The sequence below is a fragment of the Pantherophis guttatus genome, chromosome 17 (assembly GCF_059756535.1).
Source record: "Pantherophis guttatus breed Tessera chromosome 17, ASM5975653v1, whole genome shotgun sequence".
In the NCBI taxonomy this organism is placed as follows: Eukaryota; Metazoa; Chordata; class Lepidosauria; order Squamata; family Colubridae; genus Pantherophis; species Pantherophis guttatus.
In genome coordinates, this window is record NC_142079.1 from 3409892 (window position 1) to 3430614 (window position 20723).

At 46.4% G+C, this 20723-nt stretch overlaps 1 protein-coding gene across 4 annotated transcripts in view; it reads left to right on the plus strand.

The window, feature by feature from the left end:
• Positions 1 to 20723, plus strand: part of NF2 (NF2, moesin-ezrin-radixin like (MERLIN) tumor suppressor) — a 61557-nt gene that overhangs the window by 2815 nt on the left and 38019 nt on the right. For all 4 annotated transcript variants that reach the window (XM_087880466.1, XM_087880467.1, XM_060685134.2 and 1 more), the window contains exons 3-5: positions 10196 to 10321; positions 14264 to 14386; positions 16804 to 16887. In XM_087880466.1, coding sequence (XP_087736592.1) covers positions 10196 to 10321; positions 14264 to 14386; positions 16804 to 16887 — 333 coding nt within the window. The remainder of the gene's footprint in view (positions 1 to 10195; positions 10322 to 14263; positions 14387 to 16803; positions 16888 to 20723) is intronic.

Here is a 20723-nt window from a genome sequence, read left to right on the forward strand (position 1 = left end):
TAAGCCCCAGTTAAGATTGTCAGCCAAACAGAGGCATTTAGTACCGTATTTCCCCGAAAATAAGACCCAACCGGAAAATAAGCCCTAGCATGATTTTTCAGGATGCTCGTAATATAAGCCCTATCACCCAAAATAAGCCCCAGTTAAGATTGTCAGCCAAACGGAGGCATTTAGTACCGTATTTCCCCGAAAATAAGACCCAAGCGGAAAATAAGCCCTACCATGATTTTTCAGGATGCTCGTAATATAAGCCCTACCCCCCAAAATAAGCCCCAGTTAAGATTGTCAGCCAAACGGAGGCATTTAGTACTGTATTTCCCCAAAAATAAGACCTAAACGGAAAATAAGCTCTAACATGATTTTACATGTGTTTTAGCCACATTGCGTATCTCCACGGAACAAGCCAAGTGGTTTTGTTCTGGTGCCTTAAACGCTGTTTACAGTATCTCCTTGGTGGATTAGCAGAAATGGCTTTTAATTAAAAAGTCATTATCGGGTTGTCATGCAGCATAAGAAAATAAAAATAGTTTTTCACGCCTTCCATCCGCGGCCCAGATAAGTCGCTCTTTATCTGTCTATTTTGACATCTCTTTGTGGCAGATTGAAATGGGAGGGAGTAATATAAATGTTTTATTTGCTTGCTTCTCCGCGGCCTCCTGGCAGAGGGAAGGGGATCAGGGTATGTAATTATCTGCTGCCAACTCTGCATTGGCGACTGGAAAGGCATCCGGCCAGTAAATACTCAGCTCCATTCAGTTGATACCCCCCCCCCCCGGATGGGGGGTGATTACGGGATTACGGGGTCATTAAAAGACAAATAATAATAATAATAATAGTTGTTTAGGAGTTGCTTTTCCTTAAATTGTAAAATAAGGATGTCCAACTTGGACCACTTTTAAAGACTTGTGGATTTCAATTCCCAGAATTCCCAACTTTACACTGGCTGGGGAATTCTGGGAATTGATGCGGAAATCCAAATTCACAACCACTGGGTTACTAATTTAATTAATGCGATGATTCGCTTAACAACGGTGGTAAGAAAAGTTGTAAAACGGGGGCAAGCTCGCTTAAGAAACATTTCGCTTGGCGACATCAATTTTTGGACTCAGTTGTAGTCATTACTCGAGGAATTCAGTTTTAGTGCGTCTTCGCTGTCCTTCAGATATTCTTCCAGTGCTGCCGCCTTCTCCTCCTCCTCCTCCTCCTTCTCCTTCTCCTCCTTCTTCTTCCTCCTCCTCCTTCTCCTCCTCCTTCTCCTCCTTCTTCTTCCTCCTCCTCCTTCTCCTCCTTCTCCTCCTCCTCCTCTGCTCCTTCTCCTTCTTCTCCTCCTCCTTCCTCCTCCTCCTCCTCCTCCTTCTCCTTCTCCTTCTCCTCCTTCTTCCTCCTCCTCCTCCTTCTCTGCTCCTTCTCCTTCTTCTCCTTCTCCTCCTCCCTCCTCCTCCTCCTCCTCCTCCTCCTCCTCCTCCTCCTCCTCCTTCTCCTCCTCCTTCTCTGCTCCTTCTCCTTCTTCTCCTTCTCCTCCTCCTTCTCCTCCTCCTCCTTCTCTGCTCCTTCTCCTTCTTCTCCTTCTCCTCCTCCTTCTTCCTCCTCCTTCTCCTCCTCCTCCTTCTCCTCCTCCTCCTCCTTCTCCTTCTTCCTCCTCCTCCTCCTCCTTCTCCTCCTCCTCCTTTCTCCTCCTTCTCTCCTCCTTCTCCTCCTCCTCCTTCTCTGCTCCTTCTCCTTCTTCTCCTCCTCCTCCTTCCTCCTCCTCCTCCTCCTCCTTCTCCTTCTCCTCCTTCTTCTTCTTCCGCCTCCTCCTCCTCCTCCTCCTCCTTTGCTCCTCCTCCTTCTTCCTCCTCCTCCTTCTCCTTCTCCTCTTGTCCTTGTCCTTCTCCTCCTCCTTCTTCCTCCTCCTCTTCTCCTTCTCCTTCTCCTCCTTCTCCTTCTCCTCCTTCTTCTTCCTCCTCCTCCTCCTTCTCCTCCTTCTCCTCCTCCTTCTCCTCCTCCTCCTCCTCCTCCTCTTGTCCTTCTTCTCCTTCTCCTTCTCCTTCTCCTTCTCCCTGTTCTATTGGCAATATTCCTCGCCCACCCATTTTCCTTGGTAAATACGGTCTGTCAACATCTCCGCCTGGATGAATGGCATGATTCATGGTTATTATTTTTCTGATTTTTTCTATAATGCAAAGTTTTCAGATCTGCCTTGCATCCAGTCCACTATTCTAGCAGTGAGTCTTAACAACCGGACTTGCTCAGATTTTAATTGCCTTGATGCTATTTCCTCCAGAAAGTAGGGACTCTTAAGATCTTCACTTTGGAGATGTATATCCACCCCTAACCGCTCTTCTTAACTTTGGGCGTGCTTCCTAATGATTATTTATCACCTTTTATAAGAATTCACAAGTGTTAGTCTTTAATCCTTTGCGAGGGCTTTCAAAACTAATCATATTATCCCGCTAGATGAACGAAGAGGATGAGATTAAGAAGTGTAGATTCTCAGGAAATGAATCGGCAGGAGAAGGAAAGCTCCTTTGTAATATTTAACAGCCCACTTGGCTATCAGCAAGCAGAAAGATGAAATATTCATTCATCCTTGCTGATTTCCTTGTGTTTTTAATTGTCCTTTCTTTGACGGTTCTGAGCTGCCCGGAGTCGCGGAGAATTGTGTGACGTCTAACTTTAATAAATTATTTCGGAGTGAATCAGATTTAACAGAATAACAGAGTTTGGAAGGGAGTTTGGAGTCCAGGGGTCCCCAACCTTTCGGGCCTCAGGGACCACTAAATTCATAATTTTAAATCCCGCGGACGACTTATATGAAATACCTAATGACCGGCTGGGTGGGGGTGGCTAGGTGGTCATGTGACTGGGTAGGCGTGGCCAACTCGATGTCATTCACATTGAGGGGTGCCTTGCCGGCCTCTACTCGCCCCTCCCCTCCCAGCCACTCTTCGCCCGCCCACCCGTCCGGGCTCCTTAGGGCCCCAACAGGAAGCAGTGGTTGGAGCTAAGCAGCCACCATGAGAAAGTTGGCAAAACAGCTCAGCTCAAATTGGATCTGACCGAGAAGGAGGCTCATCAGAAGCACCTCACTGAGGACTAGGAGCATAGGCTTTCCAAGCAGCGGTCCAAGATTATGACTATATATCATCCACGCTCCATACAATCCCCCTTCCCAGGGATGAGCTTCAAAAATTTTAGCAAGGGGTTCACTGCCTGCTTGCTGGGTAGCCGTGGCCATGGTGGGCATAGTAGGCATGGCCTAGTTGGCCTCCTGCACCACGGTGAGGGGTGGGCTTTTTGCCCTCCTTGGGCTCTGGTGGCTTTCCTCGAGCCTCCAGGATGGCGAAAATGGCCTCCCCGGGCTCTGAAGGCTTTCCTTGAGCGTCCGGGAGGGCTAAAACAGCCTCCCCAAGCTCTGGAGGCCCTCTGGAGGCCGGAAATGGGCCTGGCCTTCCTGAACTTCTGTTAGGCCCTTTTTCACCCTCCCTGAGCCTCTGCGCGCCCTGCACTTACCTGCATCCAAAATGGGCCGCATGGGACGGGCAGGGCAGGGTGGGTGGGGCCAGCCAGGAGTGGGATTTTTTTGGGGGGGGGTTCTCCAAACTGCACAGAATCTTAGCTAGAGGTTCTCCCGAACCCCTACGAACCCCCAGCAGCCCACCCCTGCCCCCTCCCAATTTCCCACCGTAAGAAATGCGGCAAGCCTGAAGGCCCAAGGCCAAAGATGGCTCCCAGGCCTGACAACGACCTGCAAAAGTTGTAACGAACTGTGAAAAACGGTCGTTAAGTCACATTTCTCAGCGGCCGTTGTAACTTTGAACCCTAAACGCACTGTCTCGGCTCTTCCCCAAAAAAAAAAAGCAAAAACCCCACCAATTAGAACACGGTTTGGTACAGGCTGCTCTTTCGGGTGAGTTTTTCCTCTGCTTTTGCGTTTGATCTCCTGGTCTTCCTCCCTGTGATAATTTTCCAGGGCTTCATCATTGTAATTGCCAGAGGAGCAATTAAGACGTCGCTTGCAGGAAGGACACTGCGCCCATATAGATTGTCATGTTCCCGCGCCTGCCAATGGCAAATGACGCCTGTCGCAGGTTAATAAATAATGTACACCCTCTTAATAGAGTTCCCCCCCTTCCCCCCACCCTTCCAATCACGGATCTGCCAACAACCCGAGTCAAAGCTTCCCTCCTCCTTCTCCCCCCCCCACAAATTTCTTTCCACCCCGGCTTTTAAGTACCTGTTCCCGTTTACTTAAAAACATTTACGCGCTGATAAATTACGAGAGAGCCGGTTGCATTTAGCCAAGATCGTAAATCCCGCAATACCTGCAAAAATGTTAGCCGCTGCATCACTTAGCCTCCCTCTAATCAGGGAATTTGTTCACGTATCCTTCCGGGACTTGCAAATATAGCTAACAAGCCATGTTAAGATAAGGCTAATGGAATATGACAAGGCTACCTGTTAAGAGAACATTTGTATTCCTGCCAGGAGTTCTCGGGGGACCGTCCAGTTAAAGAGGAGCCACCGGGGGGGGCGGGGGGAACTCGCCTTGTGCCCCCTAGAATAGCGACGACCCCCAACCTTTGGGGCACCAGGGACCGGTTTCGTGAAGAGTGGATTTTCCGCAGACTGGAAGGAAGGGGTGCGGTTTTGCGTGCTGCCTGCATCCCGCGGATGGGGCTTTGTTTGTTTGTGCGGCCCGGTTTCTGGCATGCCGCGGCCCAGTGCCGGTATACCGCCCAAGGGTTGGGGACCCCTGATCTAGAACATCTTATAGTCTTGCTGTTCAATTATGGGTCGTCTTCTTTTCTTTTTTCTTTTAACGACCCCATAATCCCTTCCGGTTGGAGTCTAGACAACTGAATGGAGCTAACAGAGTCTTTTTAATGGCCAGATGCCCTTCTTGTTGCCAGAGCGGAGTTTTGTTCAGCAGATATATTCTCATTGTGCCCAGAGAGAGAGAAATATCTGCCTCTACCTAGGATTGAACTCACAGCCTCCTGATTGTGAGGCGAGAGCTCCACCTCTAGGCCACCGCGTCACTCCATGATGGGTCCTCCTCTAAGGCAGTATATTTTGGTTGGGGATTTGAGCATCAAGAAGGTGTGACCTTCCCCCGATCCATTTTTCTGTATTAGATCTGGAGCCTTGCATTTTAATTCCCGTTTCCTACCGTAAATTTTTTTTTCCTTCACTGGCAAGTTTTCTCCCTCTACCAAGAATGACGGTAAGCAGGCGGGCTTACCAAGAGCCTTGGTAGTACAGGGGTTTAAGGCACCCTGTTATTAAGCTGGTTATTAAGACCAGCTGCCTGCAATTACTGCAGGGTTCGAATCTCGCCAAGGCTCAAGGTCAACTCAGCCTTCCATCCTTTCTAAGGTAGGTAAATTGAGGACCCAGATTGTGGGGGCAATAAGCTGACTTTGTATAAATATACAAAAGGATGAAGGCTATTGCTTAACGCATTGTAAGCCGCTCTGATTCTCCGGAGAAGGGCGGCATATAAATCAAATAAAAAATAATAATAATAATAAAAAAACAATGGACCGATTCTATCATTGACCATGGGTCAGGGGTTTTCGCTGGTCGCTGAGCCCATCAAATGCAGGAAGCTCAGCCCGTCTTCATTAAGTCCCTCGCCTCCGTTATCCCGTCCTCAATCCGTTCAGGGTGGTAGCAGCAAGACACAAAATCAATACGTGGACCTCAATGTGATTTACAATCACCGCTCGTACCTTACATTGAGAAAGGGACCTTAACCGTTTTTGTTATTGTCGATGTCAATTTGTACTTTTATCGTATCAGTGGCTTGGATTTTTCTGGGCAGGTCCCAACGGGAAAAAATAAACAACCCCCCCCCCCAGCAATTAAAGAAGGACTAAAGTCATTTATCCCACTTTAAAAAGTCCAGAGGGAGAAGGAAAGTCTAATCCCTCGATAGACCCACAGATAGTCAGTTGCCTGGAACGACCGTATTTTTCAGAGTATAAGACGCACCTACCTTTTTCGGTGAGGAAAAGAAGAAAAAGAAATCTCCCTCTGTCTCTGAGCAATTTTGCCTGGTTGCAGCAAACAACCAGCCTGCTTTACTTTCATTTTCGTTTTCAGCATAGCTTGATTATCACAAGGAAAAAAAAAATCTTCTCCAGCAATTTACCTCTTTGCAGCAAGCAGCAGAGCCCTGCGCAAAACAGCTGAGTCGGGAGGCCGATCCAATCAACTTGTGCTAATTAGGTTGTACTGAAGCTGAAAGGAGCTGTTTCTTCTTGCTGTTTGCTTGCAAGGAGGTAAACCGTTGCGAGGCAGAGGCCAAAGGGTGGGGGCCGGTGAGTGGGCGGGGCTACATTCGGTGTATAAGACGCACCTAAATTTTCACCTCCTTTTAGGGGGGAAAAAGGTGCGTTTTATACTCTGAAAAATACAGTATATTAAAGGTTAAATTTCTTTCTTGGGGCTGGAAAAATGCTACCGGTTCGCACCGGTTCAAGCGAACCGATAGTAATAAAAGATACTGGTTTGGGTGAACCATTAGTAAAAGAAATGCTACCAGTTCGTCCGACGTTGGTATTTCCGACGATCAGCTGTGTCGCACAATTTATATTCGCTAGAATATAAATTGCTGGTTTCCAGGTGCGCGAAAACCAGCTGGCCGGAACGTGGAATACGCGCCAGAACCCGGAACAGCAACGGGCGACGGCTGGCGTATCCGGAGAGATGGCTCTGCCTGCCACTTCCGGCACACATGCGATAGGTTCCCCACCACGGGTATAGAGTCTCCTGCTTGATCTGGGGGTTGGACTAGAAGACCGCCAAGGTCCCTTCCGGCTCTATGCTGATCGACGGCTGCCTTTGAAAGCCGTCTTTAGAAAACGCTCTTGCCGTTGGAAGCAAACACCCAAACGGCTTTCCCTGATATTTTTTATTTTATTTTTCTTTCTTCCTCCTCCCCTCTCTCTCCGTTCCCGAGAACTGCAGCATTTTAATGTTTTTTTCCCCCGAACTTCATTAGAGACTTTGCACCAGGTTACATAAGGCTGCACTTCATTTGCAGTCTGGGCTTGAATTCCGGCAAGGGAGGGAGGGAAGGAAGGAAGGGAGGGGGGTCTCTTCCCCTCCCTGTCCTCCTTCCTAGCAAAAGGACACAGCTGGCGTTTGAAAACACCCAATTCCTCTGGGCATCGGGGTCCGCATCCGTGGACGCAAAGGCAATTTTTCCTCTGCCTGCGTTTCCTGCGAGCATCCCTTTAGCAAAGGATGAAATATTCCGTGGTCTGCCTCTTATCTTTCCCTGCCTCTTCGTTTTGTCAATCTTTAGAGCAGTGACAGTCGAGAGATTTTTGGGGGGGAGAAGCCATCGCCAAAACCCTACAGAGGTGTGAGGAGTTACCTTAACAGAAACCAAGCCTCTTTTGATGAATTATGAATCCAAATATCCTCATGCTTTCTCGCCATCTTCTTAACCGGAACGAAGCCGTTTGCAAAAAAACAAAAAACAGAAGGTGTTTGCATTCGCCACGCTGACGAGGTTCACCACCAAGTGGCCTTAATTGTGGTTTATTTAGCCGCGGTTTATTAAGCCGCCCCCGGCAGGGTTGCCGTGTCACATTAAGTCCACCCTCCCTCCTTCCTCCTTCCCTCCCTCCCCCCGGACTGATTTTATCCCCCGTTTAACCGCGCGAAGTGTTGAACTCAGCCTCCGGTGCTGCAAAACAACAGGCAGGTTCTGTACAAACGCAAGAGTCACTTGTGCACAATTCTTCAATCTGATTAGAGGAGAGCTGCAGAGAATTTGGCATTTGCGGTGGTCCCCGGATTGATGTTTATGAGGATGGGATGGTCTGGCGGATAAGAGTTTGGAAGGGGACCTTGGAGGTCATCTAGCCCAACCCCTTGCTCAAGCACGGGAGACCCTATGCCGTTCAAGAGCCGCGGTGGCGCAGTGGTTAGAGTGCAGTGCTGCAGGCTGCTTCTGCTGACTGCCGGCTGCCTGTAACTTGGCAGTACGAATCCCACCAGGCTCAAGGTTGACTCAGCCTTCCGTCCTTCCGAGGTGGGTCAAATGAGGACCCAGATTGTTGGGGGGGGGGCAAGAGGCTGACTCTGTAAACCGCTTAGAGAGGGCTGTGAAGCGGGATATAAGTCTAAGGGCTATTGCTATTCAAACGTCCAAACTCTTCTTAAAAACTTCCAGTGTTGGAGCATTCACAACTTCTGGAGGCAAGTTGTTTCACCGATTAATTGTCCTCACTGTCAGGAAATTTCTTCTTAGTTCTAAATTGCTTTTCTCCTTAATTAGTTTCCATCCGTTGCTTCTTGTCTTGCCTTCAGGTGCTTTGGAAAATAGCTTGACTGCCTCTTCTTTGGGGCAGCCCCTGAGATATTGGAAGACTGCTATCATGTCACTCCTAATCCTTCTCTTGATCAAACTAAGACATACCCAGTTCCTGCAACTGTTCTTCATATGTTTTGGCTTCCAGTCCCCTAATCCTCTTCGTTGCTGTTCTCTGCACTCTTTCTAGAGTCTCCACATCTTTCCTGCAGGTTCATCTTTGCATGTGAGAATGCTCTTGAACCTTACAGTTCTGTCCCTCTTCTAACCCATTAGGAAGGTTTCGGATCAGGATTTAACCCGTGACTTTATTGCTCCTTAAATTACTGCAGAGTTGGAATTTCGGGCCAAGATTCCTGGTCTTAGTTCTTCTTCTTCTTCTTCTTCTTCTTCTTCTTCTTCTTCTTCTTCTTCTTCTTCTTCTTCTTCTTCTTCTTCTTCCTCTTCCTCTTCCTCTTCCTCTTCCTCTTCCTCTTCCTCTTCCTCTTCTTCTTCTTCTTCTTCTTCTTCTTCTTCTTCTTCTTCTTCTTCTTCTCCTTCCTTCCTTCCTTCCTTCCTTCCTTCCTTCCTTCCTCCTTCTTCTTCCTCCTTCCTCCTTCCTCCTTCCTCCTTCTCCCTTTTCTTCTTCTCCTCCTCCTCCTCCTCCTCCTCCTCCTCCTCCTCCTCCTCCTCCTCCTCCTCCTTCCCCTTCTCTTTCCCCTTTTCTTTCCCCTTCCCCTTCCTCTTTTTCTTTTTCTCTTTCTCTTTCTCTTTCTCTTTCTCTTTCTCTTTCACTTTCCCCTTCCTCTTCTCCTCCTCCTCCTCCTCCTTTTCCAAAGACTTTTTTTTATTTTTATGGATCCGATTGGATTCGTTTGCTGTCCATCTCGACTCTGGCCAACCTGTACTCTTTAGCCTTGTGTCTTCTTTTTGCACGGGGGTGGGCCTGAGGAAAAACAAAGAGAGTGTGTGTTTGGGGGGTGGGTGGGCAGGAGACCTGAGACGGGAACGCTCTCTTTGCCGTTGTGGAGCCAGAAGTCATCGCAAGGGGGCGGTGTGTGATCACAACTGCCCGGCATTGAATAACACCGAAGCACAACAGGTTTTTAAATCACCTTTAGGGATGAATATTGATGCTCTGCAGGTGATCCTGTTGAAGAGGTGGTGGGGTGGGGGGAACTGTGATGCCAAAGCTGAGGAATCTCACCTGGTTTCCAAGCTCTTGGACTCTTGCATTTTCTTCTCTGTTTCCATGCAATTGTACCCCCCCAACCTCACCCTTCCCCAAGCAATGTTTCTTGTCTTGCATCCCTCTGGATGACTCTGGTTTTAGTTAATGGCTTTGTTAATCCTTTAGAACGAAACAAATTCCTGTTAAGCGTTTGGAAACATTGGGTACCACCATACCTAAGGACATATATCTGTAAATTACTTCTCTACCTCGACATGCCTTAACAGGATAACAGAGTTGGAAGGGACCTTGGAGGTCTTCTAGTCCAACCCCCTGCTTAGGCAGGAAACCCTACACCACTTCAGACAAATGGTGATCCAACCTCTTCTTAAAAACTTCCAGTGTTGGAGCATTCACAACTTCTGGAGGCAAGCAGTTCCACTGATTAATTGTTCTCACTGTCAGGAAATTTCTCCTTAGTTCTGAGTTGCTTCTCTCCTTGATGAGTTTCTACCCGTTGCTTCTTGTCCTTAGATGTTTTTGCTCTTGTCTTATGTTCTGGTGCTTGCTTGTCGTGCAGAAGACAAAAAAAAAAAGCACCAGAAGGCAGGACAAAGAGACAAATGGATGGAAACTAATGAAGGAGAGGAGCAACCTGGAATTGAGGACAAACTGAAGGCAACGTTGGTTTGAGAAGAGGATCTTCTAACTTTCTAAAGTTGTTTTTCCTGGTGCAGGTGAAATGGAAAGGAAAGGACCTCTTCGACCTGGTGTGTCGGACATTGGGACTCCGTGAAACGTGGTTTTTCGGGCTGCAGTATATGATTAAAGACACGATAGCCTGGCTTAAAACCGACAAGAAGGTAAGGGATTTCAAATGCACGAATGTCTAGAATGGGTTTCCAACCTTGGGAAGACTTATGGACTTCAACTCCCAGGATTACACAGCCAGCACAGGGGATAGATAGATAGATAAGATAGAATGGACAATAGATGGATATTAGATGATAGATTGATAATATAGATAGATACTGGTAGATAGGTAGATAGATAGATAGATAGATAGATAGATAGATAGATAGATAGATAGATGATGGATAGATAGATGATAGATTGATAATATAGATAGATACTGGTAGATAGATAGATAGATAGATAGATAGATAGATAGATAGATAGATAGATAGGTGATAGATAGATGGATAGATAGATAGATGATAGATTGATAATATAGATAGATACCGGTAGATAGATGATAGATAGATAGATAGATAGATAGATAGATAGATAGATAGATAGATAGATGATAGATGATAGATAGAAAAAGAAAGAAAGAAAGAAAGAAAGAAAGAAAGAAAGAAAGAGAAAGAAAGAAGAAAGAATTCTTAATTGGCCAAGTGTGATTGGACACACAAGGAATTTGTCTTTGGTGCATAGGCTCTCAGTGTACATAAAAAGACAAGATACATTCGTCAAGAATCATAAGGTACAACACTTGGTAGTACTAGGGTTTAAGGCACCCTGTTATTAAGCTGCTTAAGACCAGCTGCCTGCAATTACTGCAGGGTTCGAATCTCGCCAAGGCTCAAGGTTGACTCAGCCTTCCATCCTTTCTAAGGTAGGTGAAATGAGGACCCAGTTTGTGGGGGCAATAAGCTGACTTTGTATAAATATACAAAAGGATGAAGGCTATTGCTGAGCACATTGTAAGCCGCCCTGAGTCTTCGGAGAAGGGCGGCATATAAATCAAATTAAAAAAAAAAAAAATGATAGTCATAGGGTACAAATAAGCAATCGAATTCTACTAGGAAACAATCAATGTAAATCATAAGGATACAGCAACAAGTTAATAGTCATACAGTCGTAAGTGGGAGGAGATGGGTGATAGGAACGATGAGAAGATTAATAGTAATAATAGTAATAGTGGCGCAAAAGGTTGGGGAGCCTTCTTGGAACGGCTGAAAGGACTGTGTTGTAGACTGGAGATGGATGATGCCGTATCCTTCCCCCCCCCCCCCCCGTTCAGAGAGGGCATAGATGGCTTCTTTGACCCCTCTTTCAAACCAGCAGACCTTTTGAATGGTATGGGAGTAGTAATGGATTTCTAGAGAAAAAAATAGCAGACTACAGGAACTATTTGCACTACTCAGGTCACCCTGAGGACACAGATAAACCTCTCCAAGTGGCCTCAATGACCCTCTAAAAAGGATGCAAATGACCAGTTCTATCTGCAAGGAGAATAAATCCTTCCATTCCCTACCATCCCGTCAGAGCTGAAGAAGCTTCTCGGATGAGAAGCGAAACATCTTCAAAGAAAAACCAGAAAGTCCAGTGGCCTCTTGAATATAAAATACCTTTGAAACAACCACGACTTGGAGGACTGAGAATCTCCATAGACATTCTCTCTCTCTCTCTCTCTTTTTTTTAAAAAATACAGCCTACCTAATTTAAGAATTTACCAATTTCCCCACCTCATAACTTTTACCGAGAATTGTACCGTCAGTTTACCCTAATCACAAAAGTCTTCTCCAAGGGTTGGTTTGGGCATCTTACCTGGAGGACAAGCGAATGCGTGGTTCGCACCTTAGTCTGTTTTCGAGCAGCCGAAATTGGGTGACCTTTGATCCCCGAGGCATTACCTATTAGGATAATGCCCTCAATGTCACTTCCTCTAATTGGACACGTCTGCACAGACTAATGAGACTCCCCAGCGTACTGCTGGAAACATCTGCCGACGATGACAATGGGCTTCCGTGGTCACCGCGAGCATCTTGTGGCTTTCTTGTCCAGCTGCCGTTCCCTAATTAGTCAGTGTTTTTGGGAGCATCTGAAAATAACCAGCTTTAACTCTTATGCAAAGAAAACATGGCAATGGTTGCTTAGACTGTTTTTGATTGAGGTGGGTCGGATGAATTTTATTTACAAAGAAATAAAGGGAGACAAGTATAGATCTATTTCAAGCTATTTAGTTCTCATCAGCTAGCCATACCCTTCTGGGATTCGAATCTGGGCCATAATATAAATTTAACACAAAATAGTTAGTTGTGAAAGCGACTGCCTGAGGGCTCCTGGATTGAGGCTGAAAGGCGAAAGGAAGCGGTATGCTCCTTCCCATATTTGGGTAGACCAGGTTGCTTTGATAGAAAACCCATATATATATATACACCGGGTCTTAGGGCTTGGCTTGGTGGGCATGGCAGGGGAAGAATACAGCAAAATCTCCATTCCCACCCCACTCTGGGGCCAGCCAGAAGTGGTATTTGCTGGTTCTCCGAACTATTCAGAATTTCCGCTACCGGTTCTCCAGAACCTGTCAGAACCTGCTGGATTTCACCCCTGGTTTTGCTCCATTTTATGACTGTCTTTGCCGCAGGTGTTAAGTGAATCATGGCTTCTCCGTTTACTTTGCTCATCAGAAGTTTGTCAGGTTTCGATGTCGGCTCAAATAAATTGCATTTTCCAAACAAAATAGTCTTTGATGAAATCTTTCATTTATTAAGCACGACAATCTCTCCCCAATTATATCGAAGCCAACACTGACTTCCTGACCCCAAACCTCCCCTTTCCATTCCCCAATTCTCTGCGTCTCATTGGCCATCTTCCAAATCACTCTCCCCATATCTACTACTTCAGCTCCCAGGAATGTCTCCCCTCCCAACCCATCTCCTAGGGGATATTATCTTCAGGGAAAATAAGTAGGTGAAAAGTCAAGCATCCTCTTGCCAGCTGCCCCCTCTTCTCCTCCTTATGTCAGCACTGGAACGAATGTAGTTTGAAGTGCTGACAAAGTTCACATAAAAGGGGATCACATGATCCCCGGGGATCCCTGTGACCGTCATAAATACGAGTCAGCTGCCAAGCCTCTCTGTTTTGATCACGTGATTGTGAGGAATGCTGCAGCGTGAAAAAACGGTCGTGAGTCACTTTTTACAGTGCCGCTGTGATTTTGAACGGTCACTAAATAGACTGTCGTAAGTCAAGGACTGCCTGTATAAAAACCTTCATGGCACCTGTGCATAGACTTCAGTGCCTCTTAACTTTTTCTTTTTTAAGCCATTTCCCCAGAGAGCCTATTTTCTCTTCCTTCTGGAAGAGCGTTAAAATTACATTTTGTTGATGGGTGTGATGTTGATGTACAGAAAATAACACAACGTTGACTCGGTTTTAAACATTTCGAAAATGCCAGATTGCTTGTAAGCGAGCAGGCCTGTTCTTGTACACCTGAATCTTGTGTTGATTGCTGAGCTTTTATTGGGCTTTTTTTTTTTCCTGATGGGTATTGATCCATAGAGAGAGGTAGAACATGACTTCCAAATTCTTGACTCCGCTTTGATGACTTTCCACTCCTGGGTAGCAGACAGATAAGGAGTTGATTTTCCAGGGTACATGAATTACTTTGCTGTAGAGGTGTAAAGTGGAGGGAGGTTTGAATCAGGTGGTAAAAAAACAAGAGGATTCAGGGTGTCTGGACCTCCAGCTGGGCTTCATAACCAGAACTGAGACCATATGTGTCAGGTAATCCACTCATAGCCAAGTAATCCACCCATAGCAAGCAGAACTCCGAGGCAAGAACAAGTTTATCTGGCTATATCTTATTGGCACAGGCTGGTGAAAACCAACTCTAAAGGTTCCCGCAGTTTTCACCCGTCTCAGGAATTCTGGGAGTTGAAGTCCACAGGTTGTAAAAGAGCCACAATTGCCCACCCCTGCTTTAAACCAACCTGGCCAAAGAGAGGCGACTGTAATAAAAGAGAAATTCTGCAAAGATTTGAAGAATTTCATTGGAGTGTTTCATCCTTCTGCAGGTGTTGGACCACGATGTCCCAAAGGAAGAACCGGTCACTTTTCACTTCCTGGCCAAGTTTTACCCAGAGAATGCAGAAGAAGAACTGGTCCAGGAAATCACCCAGCACCTGTTCTTCCTACAGGTGAGGCCTTTTATAAGGGGGACATCTGATACCTGCCCAGCCTCCTGAGATGCATTTTCAGATTGTAAAATCTGAAAGTCCAATTGTCTCACTCAGGGGTGAAATGCTCTGAAATCTGCTACCAGTTCGCTTTGCTACTGGTTTGCTTTGCTACCGGTTTGCCTTGCTACTGGTTTGCTTTGCTACCGTTTTGCTTTGCTATCGGTTTGCCTTGCTACCGGTTTGCTTTGCTACTGGTTTGCTTTGCTACCGGTTTGTTTTGCTACCGGTTTGCTTCACGCATGCATGCACAGTGCATGCCAAATGCGCTTCATGCACACCGCAGGCGCTACCGCGCAATGCTGAAAAAGGAGGATTAAGAAGCCTTATTAAGAAGTGGGGGGGGGGGGAACAGCTGTGCCGCGCGATTTAGATTTGCTAGAAAGCAGGAAAACAGAACCGGAAACACCAGTTTGCCTGAACTGGTAGCATTTTTTATTACTACCGGTTCGGGCGAACCAGCCCAAACCGGTAGCATTTCAGCCCTGGTCTTGCTTAGTGATGGAAATTCTGCTCTCAATTATGGTTGTGTAAATCAGGGATTACCTCTAAACCAGGGGTGTCAAACTTAATTTCATTGAGGGCCACATCAGAGTTGTGTTTGACCTCAGGGGGCTGGGGTGGGCGTGGCCAGGGTGGGTGTGGCCAGCTCAAAATCACTTGTGTTGGGGGTGCTGTGGCGGCCCGAGCGCTCTGCTAGCGAAAATGGGCTCCCGAGCTCCATTTTTGGCTGCGATGGCCGCCTGCAACCCTCTGCCAGAGAAAATAGAGCTCGGGAGGGCTGCTTTCATCCCTGCGCGGAGAAAAGTATATGCAGTTTTCATATTTGTACATAGTGCACAATCCGACAACTGGAAAAATAAGGGAGTGGAATCCTTACATATCCACAAACATCTTGGGTTAATAATAATAATAATAATAATAACAACAGCAATAGAGATGGAAGGGACCTTGGAGATCATCCAGTCCAACCCCCTACTCATGCAGGAGACCTATACTAGGGATTCGAACCACGGAACTGCCAACCTTTCTGATCGACAAGCTCGGCATCTTAGCCACTGGGCCACCTAGCACATAACACGGCCTCAGTTTTATCTGAGGTCTAAAAAATAGATACAAGCCAAGTTTAATTGGAGTTTAGAACAAAATCACTAACATTCGGGGGGGCCCTCTCCCCGGTTCCTTAAGTCAATGTGTTCCTGCCAGGATATTTCAAATTCTCTCTGGTATAAAAAAAAACCAAAACACAATTAAAATAGTTTTTTTAAAAAAAAGAATAGACCCAGCCAAAACAAGCTTGGTTTATTCCTTTCCTAGAGGTACGCTTATGCATTTCTAAAGAGCTCTTAAGAATATATTAAATCTCTAATTTACATATGTATTAGAAAGTAGAACAAGATCACTCTTCAAACCCTGTTGCAGGAAGAAAAAAAAAGAAATCTGCTCTCTCTTCGCGGCGGAGAGAATCAGATGAGATTGATGATTGTGTTAAGCCGTGTCTGAGCAGAGGTGGCTAAAAGAATTAGTGAAATAAAGGTAGAATCAATTTGAATGGGGAGCACCGAACGGAACTTGGTCTGCCTTAGCCACCTCTTAAAATCTTGCTTTTAAAATTGGTGCCGGGATGGAAATTTTGATTTTAATTTAGGCACGACGTATCTGCTCATATTTTATGCCCTTTTAACACAGTTGTGTAACCTCTTTGGAAGTTCTCTTTTGGGAGAACTGGAATATTCTCCCAAAACATACCTGTTGCATCCTCGCATCTCTGCAGTCTGCATTTCTTTACAAAAAACAAAAAATTATATTAGGGAGGCGTGTTTACTCCTCAGTGTTCAGCGAGGCTTAGTAATATATTGTTGTGACCCAGGCCCAAGTAAGTAGTAGGAAAATCAGTCAGTGAAAAAACAAACAAACTTTATTCGAACAGCTGAGAATGACTTCATTCCCAGCGTCGTTCAACTAAATTAAAGCAAATTCCTCCCAACACAAATTCCTCAGTCCTATCGCAAACCTTGGTCCAATTAGGCAAACTGCCAAAGGCGTTTCTTGGCAAACCTTCAGAAGTCCCAGATACAAAAATAAATACAAGATGTAGATGAAGAAGAAGACGAAGCTACCAACGTTGTTTTCCGGCAAAGCCCAAACGCCGTTGCTGGTCTGTTTTAAGCCTTATAGGAGGGGCCAATCATCTCTTGGCCTTACTCCTGAGTTGTCCTCTTTGCTTGAGCTTCTCTTGCCTTCTGGTACATTCAGGATGGCAGCTCAAGAATTATAATTGGTATTTAACTGGCTGGTTGGAAGCTGCTTTGGTGCAGCCTGGAGGCCACCTGCTCGGTTCTTCACTACCTTACCGTTTTCATTGTTGCCTCGTTCAGGTGAAGAAACAGATCTTGGATGAGAAGATCTACTGTCCTCCGGAGGCATCCGTCCTTCTAGCATCCTACGCCGTACAAGCCAAGGTAAGCCTTGCTTCATAATTGGGGGACATTCCCGGTTCTGATCCTGACAATGCTCATCAATCTGGAAAACCGATAAAATGTGAGGATTTCATTTCCCTGAAGGAAATAAATGGCTTGTTTTGAAGATCTTGTTTATGTTTCGTCTTTAGAACAATCAAATAAGGACCTCTACAATAGGGGTGTCCAGTCTTCGTAACTTAAAGACCTGTGGATTTCAACTCCCAGAATTCTGCGAGTTGAAGTCCACAGGTGTTAAATGTGTCTCTCATCTGACGGCCCCTCCAGCAGCTGAATCAGAGGAGGAGGAGGCGGCAATATTTTCCGAATTATATTTTCATCTGATGGGGTGTTCTCATTTTTTCCAATATTGTGCCGATACAATTCTCGCTGTTGTCGATACACGTAGCATTAAGTATCTAGTCCCTTTATCATAACTTTCCGGTATTACACACCTAACAGAAATATTTCTGGCTTGAAATCTATATGCTGCTTAATCGTCTTTTCCAAGCGTGCGTGTATTTTCGTCCCAATATTTTCTTGCTTTCATACATGCTCACCACATATGATCATAGGTACCTGGAGTCTGATTACATTTCCAACATTAGGCGGACATTGATAAAAGATCATTGTCCTTGAGCTGGTGTCCTTTTTTTTTCTTTTTCTTTTGCTGTTTGCGCAGGGTGGCTAATGCACCTCTGGTTTTCATCTTAAACTCGCGGGGTTGCGTTGAGTGAAAATGGCTAGCCAGGACAGGTGGATCTCTTAATAAAGGTTTACAGAGGATATTGTGTTGCCACCTGAATGTATGACCTGCTATTAATCCACATGGATGGGCATTTACCTTGTGCTTTTTGCTACCTGCACATCGTGTCCTTGAGCGAGAAGGGGTGTCATGCAACTTTAATTGGCAAAAGGCCACTTTTAGGAGCAGGCTTTCGTTGGCACTACCTGTCGGACTCAGAAGTGATTATTTCTGAGTGTATCATGACATAAGGGCCTTTTTCTCTTTTTTTCCCCCTTCCTTTGTCCTTTTTAACTACATCCTTTACAAAACATGCGACTTCCGGTCGGCTCCAGAATTGAACGGTGTGGCTTCCGGTTAGGATCTTTGTGGCTCCCGGTGTTTTCTTTTCTGTGGGAAACGGGTCCAAATGGCTCTTTGAGTGTTTAAAGTTGCCGGCAGACCCCCTGCGGCAGAGGATAGACGTCGTTTAGCAGGTCGCCGTTAATAGTTTGGAATAAATAAATAAATCATCATCAACTTGGCTTTTGGTACGTGGGTGACTGCAGGGCTAAAATCCAGATATCACCATTCTTTTGTATTAACTTCTTTGGCGGTGGGTGGGGGTGGCCGTCCTGTTCCATTTGAACGGGGTGGGGGTGGGTGGGAGGGGGTGTCTGGTGGCCCGAATTCTCAATCCTTAATGGTTTCACTGGCTCTCTGAAGGGTATTGGCTCTCTTGACGACGGATTGTACGAACGCACAGGAATAATGATTCGGTAGTACTCCGTAACCCAATTTAGATAAAAGAGCTTTTGGCAGCCAGACAGGTGGGCTGTCTGAGATGCTTCCGGCTGCCCCTCTTAAATCTTGCCTTCCGCCAAAGACCTTCACACCGCCGTCAAGTTCATTAAGCAGAATCCGCCACAGGAAAGGATGGAGGGTTGCCCTCCGAAGCTTTTAAAGGGCCCGTGGGAGGCCGGTGGGGGTGGGGGTGGGTGCTTATTTCTTAATGCTTTCTGTTGGAATGGAGACAGAAACGGGTTTCTTTGTGGTCAGAGTAGACAGGGGAGAGGAAGGCTGCCGGGTCTGAGTATGGAAGACGAGAGTGGAACAGGGTGTCTAAGGAGGTTCTCGAGCCATCCAGGTCAGGGGTCTCCAACCTTGGCAACTTTTAAGACTCAACCAGCAAAACTGGCTGAGGAACTCTGGGAGTTGAAGTCCACAAGTCTTAAAAGTTGCCAAGGTTTGGAGACCCCTGATCCAGGTCACAGTTGCCTCAAAGGTGATCCCCCCCCCCAAAAAAAGGCAGCTGGACTTTCTTTTATTTTTGTTTTCCCCTCGGAAGACGTTTTGCTTCTCATTCCAAGAAGCTTCTTCTTCGGTTCTGACTGGAGGGTGGGTCAGTCAGAACCGAAGAGGAAGCTCCTTGGATGAAGAAGCGAAACGTCTTCAATTCCAGTTGCCTTTTGGAAAAATCACCTTTGAGGCAGAGTAGGATGGCGTTTCTCAACCTTAGCAACTTTAAGGTGCCTAGACTTCAGCTCTCGGAATTCAGCTGCAAGAAGCTTGTGATTCTGAAAGGAGAGGCCAGTGTAAACTTTTGGAAATTACCAGCAAGTCATCCTACATAAGTAAGATTCTGAATTATTGCAGCCAGCTGGCTGCCGTGCCTAAGGCGGGACTAGAATTCACCATTTCCTAGTGATAGGCCCAAAATCACCCTGCTGGCTTCCATGGCTAAGGCGGAACTAGAACTCCCAATCTCCTGGCAATTGGCCCGAAGTCATGGAGCTGGCCTCCATGGCTAAGGCGGAGCTAGAACTCACCATCTCCCAGTGATTGGCCCAAAGTTATGGATCTGATTTTCATGGCTAAGGTAAAACTGGAACTCACAGTCTCCTAGTGATTGGCCCAAAATCACCCTGCTGGCTTCCATGGCTAAGGCGGAGCTAGAACTCCCAATCTCCCGGTGATTGGCCCGAATTCATGGAGCTGGCTTCCATGGCTAAGGCAGAACTAGAACTCACCGTCTCCTAGTGGTTGGCCCAAAGGCGTGGGGCTGACTTTCATGGCGAAGGTGCAACTAGAAATCACCGTCTCCTAGTGATTGGCCCAAAGTCACACAGCTGACTTCCATGCCTAAGGTGCAACCAGAACTCACTGTCTCCTAGTGATTGGCCCAAAATCACCCCACTGCCTTCCATGGCTAAGGCAGAACTAGAACTCACCATTTCCTAGTGATTGGCCCAAAGTCATGCAGCTGACTTTCGTGCCTAAGGTGGAACTAGAACTCACAGTCACCTAGTGATTGGCTCAAGGTCATCCAGCAGGCTTTCATGCCTAAGGCAAGACTAGAACTCACCGTCTCCTGGTGATTGGCCCAAAGCCACCCAACTGGCTTTCTTGCCTAAAGCAAGACTAGAACTCACCGTCTCCTGGTTTCTAGCCTTTAACCACTACACCAAACCAGCTCATCAGATTGATTTTTTTTTTTAGGAACCAGCAGATTTGCAGAAGGAGTAATTATATAGAGATGGGATCTAATGTGCTACCCGGTACAGCTTGTGCCTCTCCGAAGGAGGGGGAGAGGCTGGGGAGGGGTGGGGGTGAGGTTGTACTTGGCAGAGAACGCCATTCCTTCCTTTTGTCCTCCTTTCCACTCTTCCCTCCTCATTCTGAAAGCAGCCACGGTTCTCTTTTTGTGTTAAGTCAGGTCTTAGATGTTGGTTTCTCTGCAGGTCCCATTAATTTTCCAAATCTGATCCTTTCCATAAGAAAAGAAGACGTCGAATCATTTACTGGGCTGTTTTCTTTTGTGCTCCAGTTCTGCAGCCCTGCCATAAATGTTGCCTTTGACGTGAACTGTTCTACTTCTAATTTTAATTTTCTTCCAAAGATCTAAGGGTTATCCTAGGAAAGCTTCAGAGCTGGAACCGTCGGAGGCTCTGTAGGAATTTCAAAGGATGGGGTTTGCTGTCTCCCTCTCTCTCTCTTTCTTTCTCTCCCGAGTGGAGTCAGTTACATAATAGATATTTGCATGCCGAATTCGTCCGTGAGCCGCTGAACGCGGCTATTTTTCCTCCACCCCTCCTTCCTCTTCAATTTTAGTTAG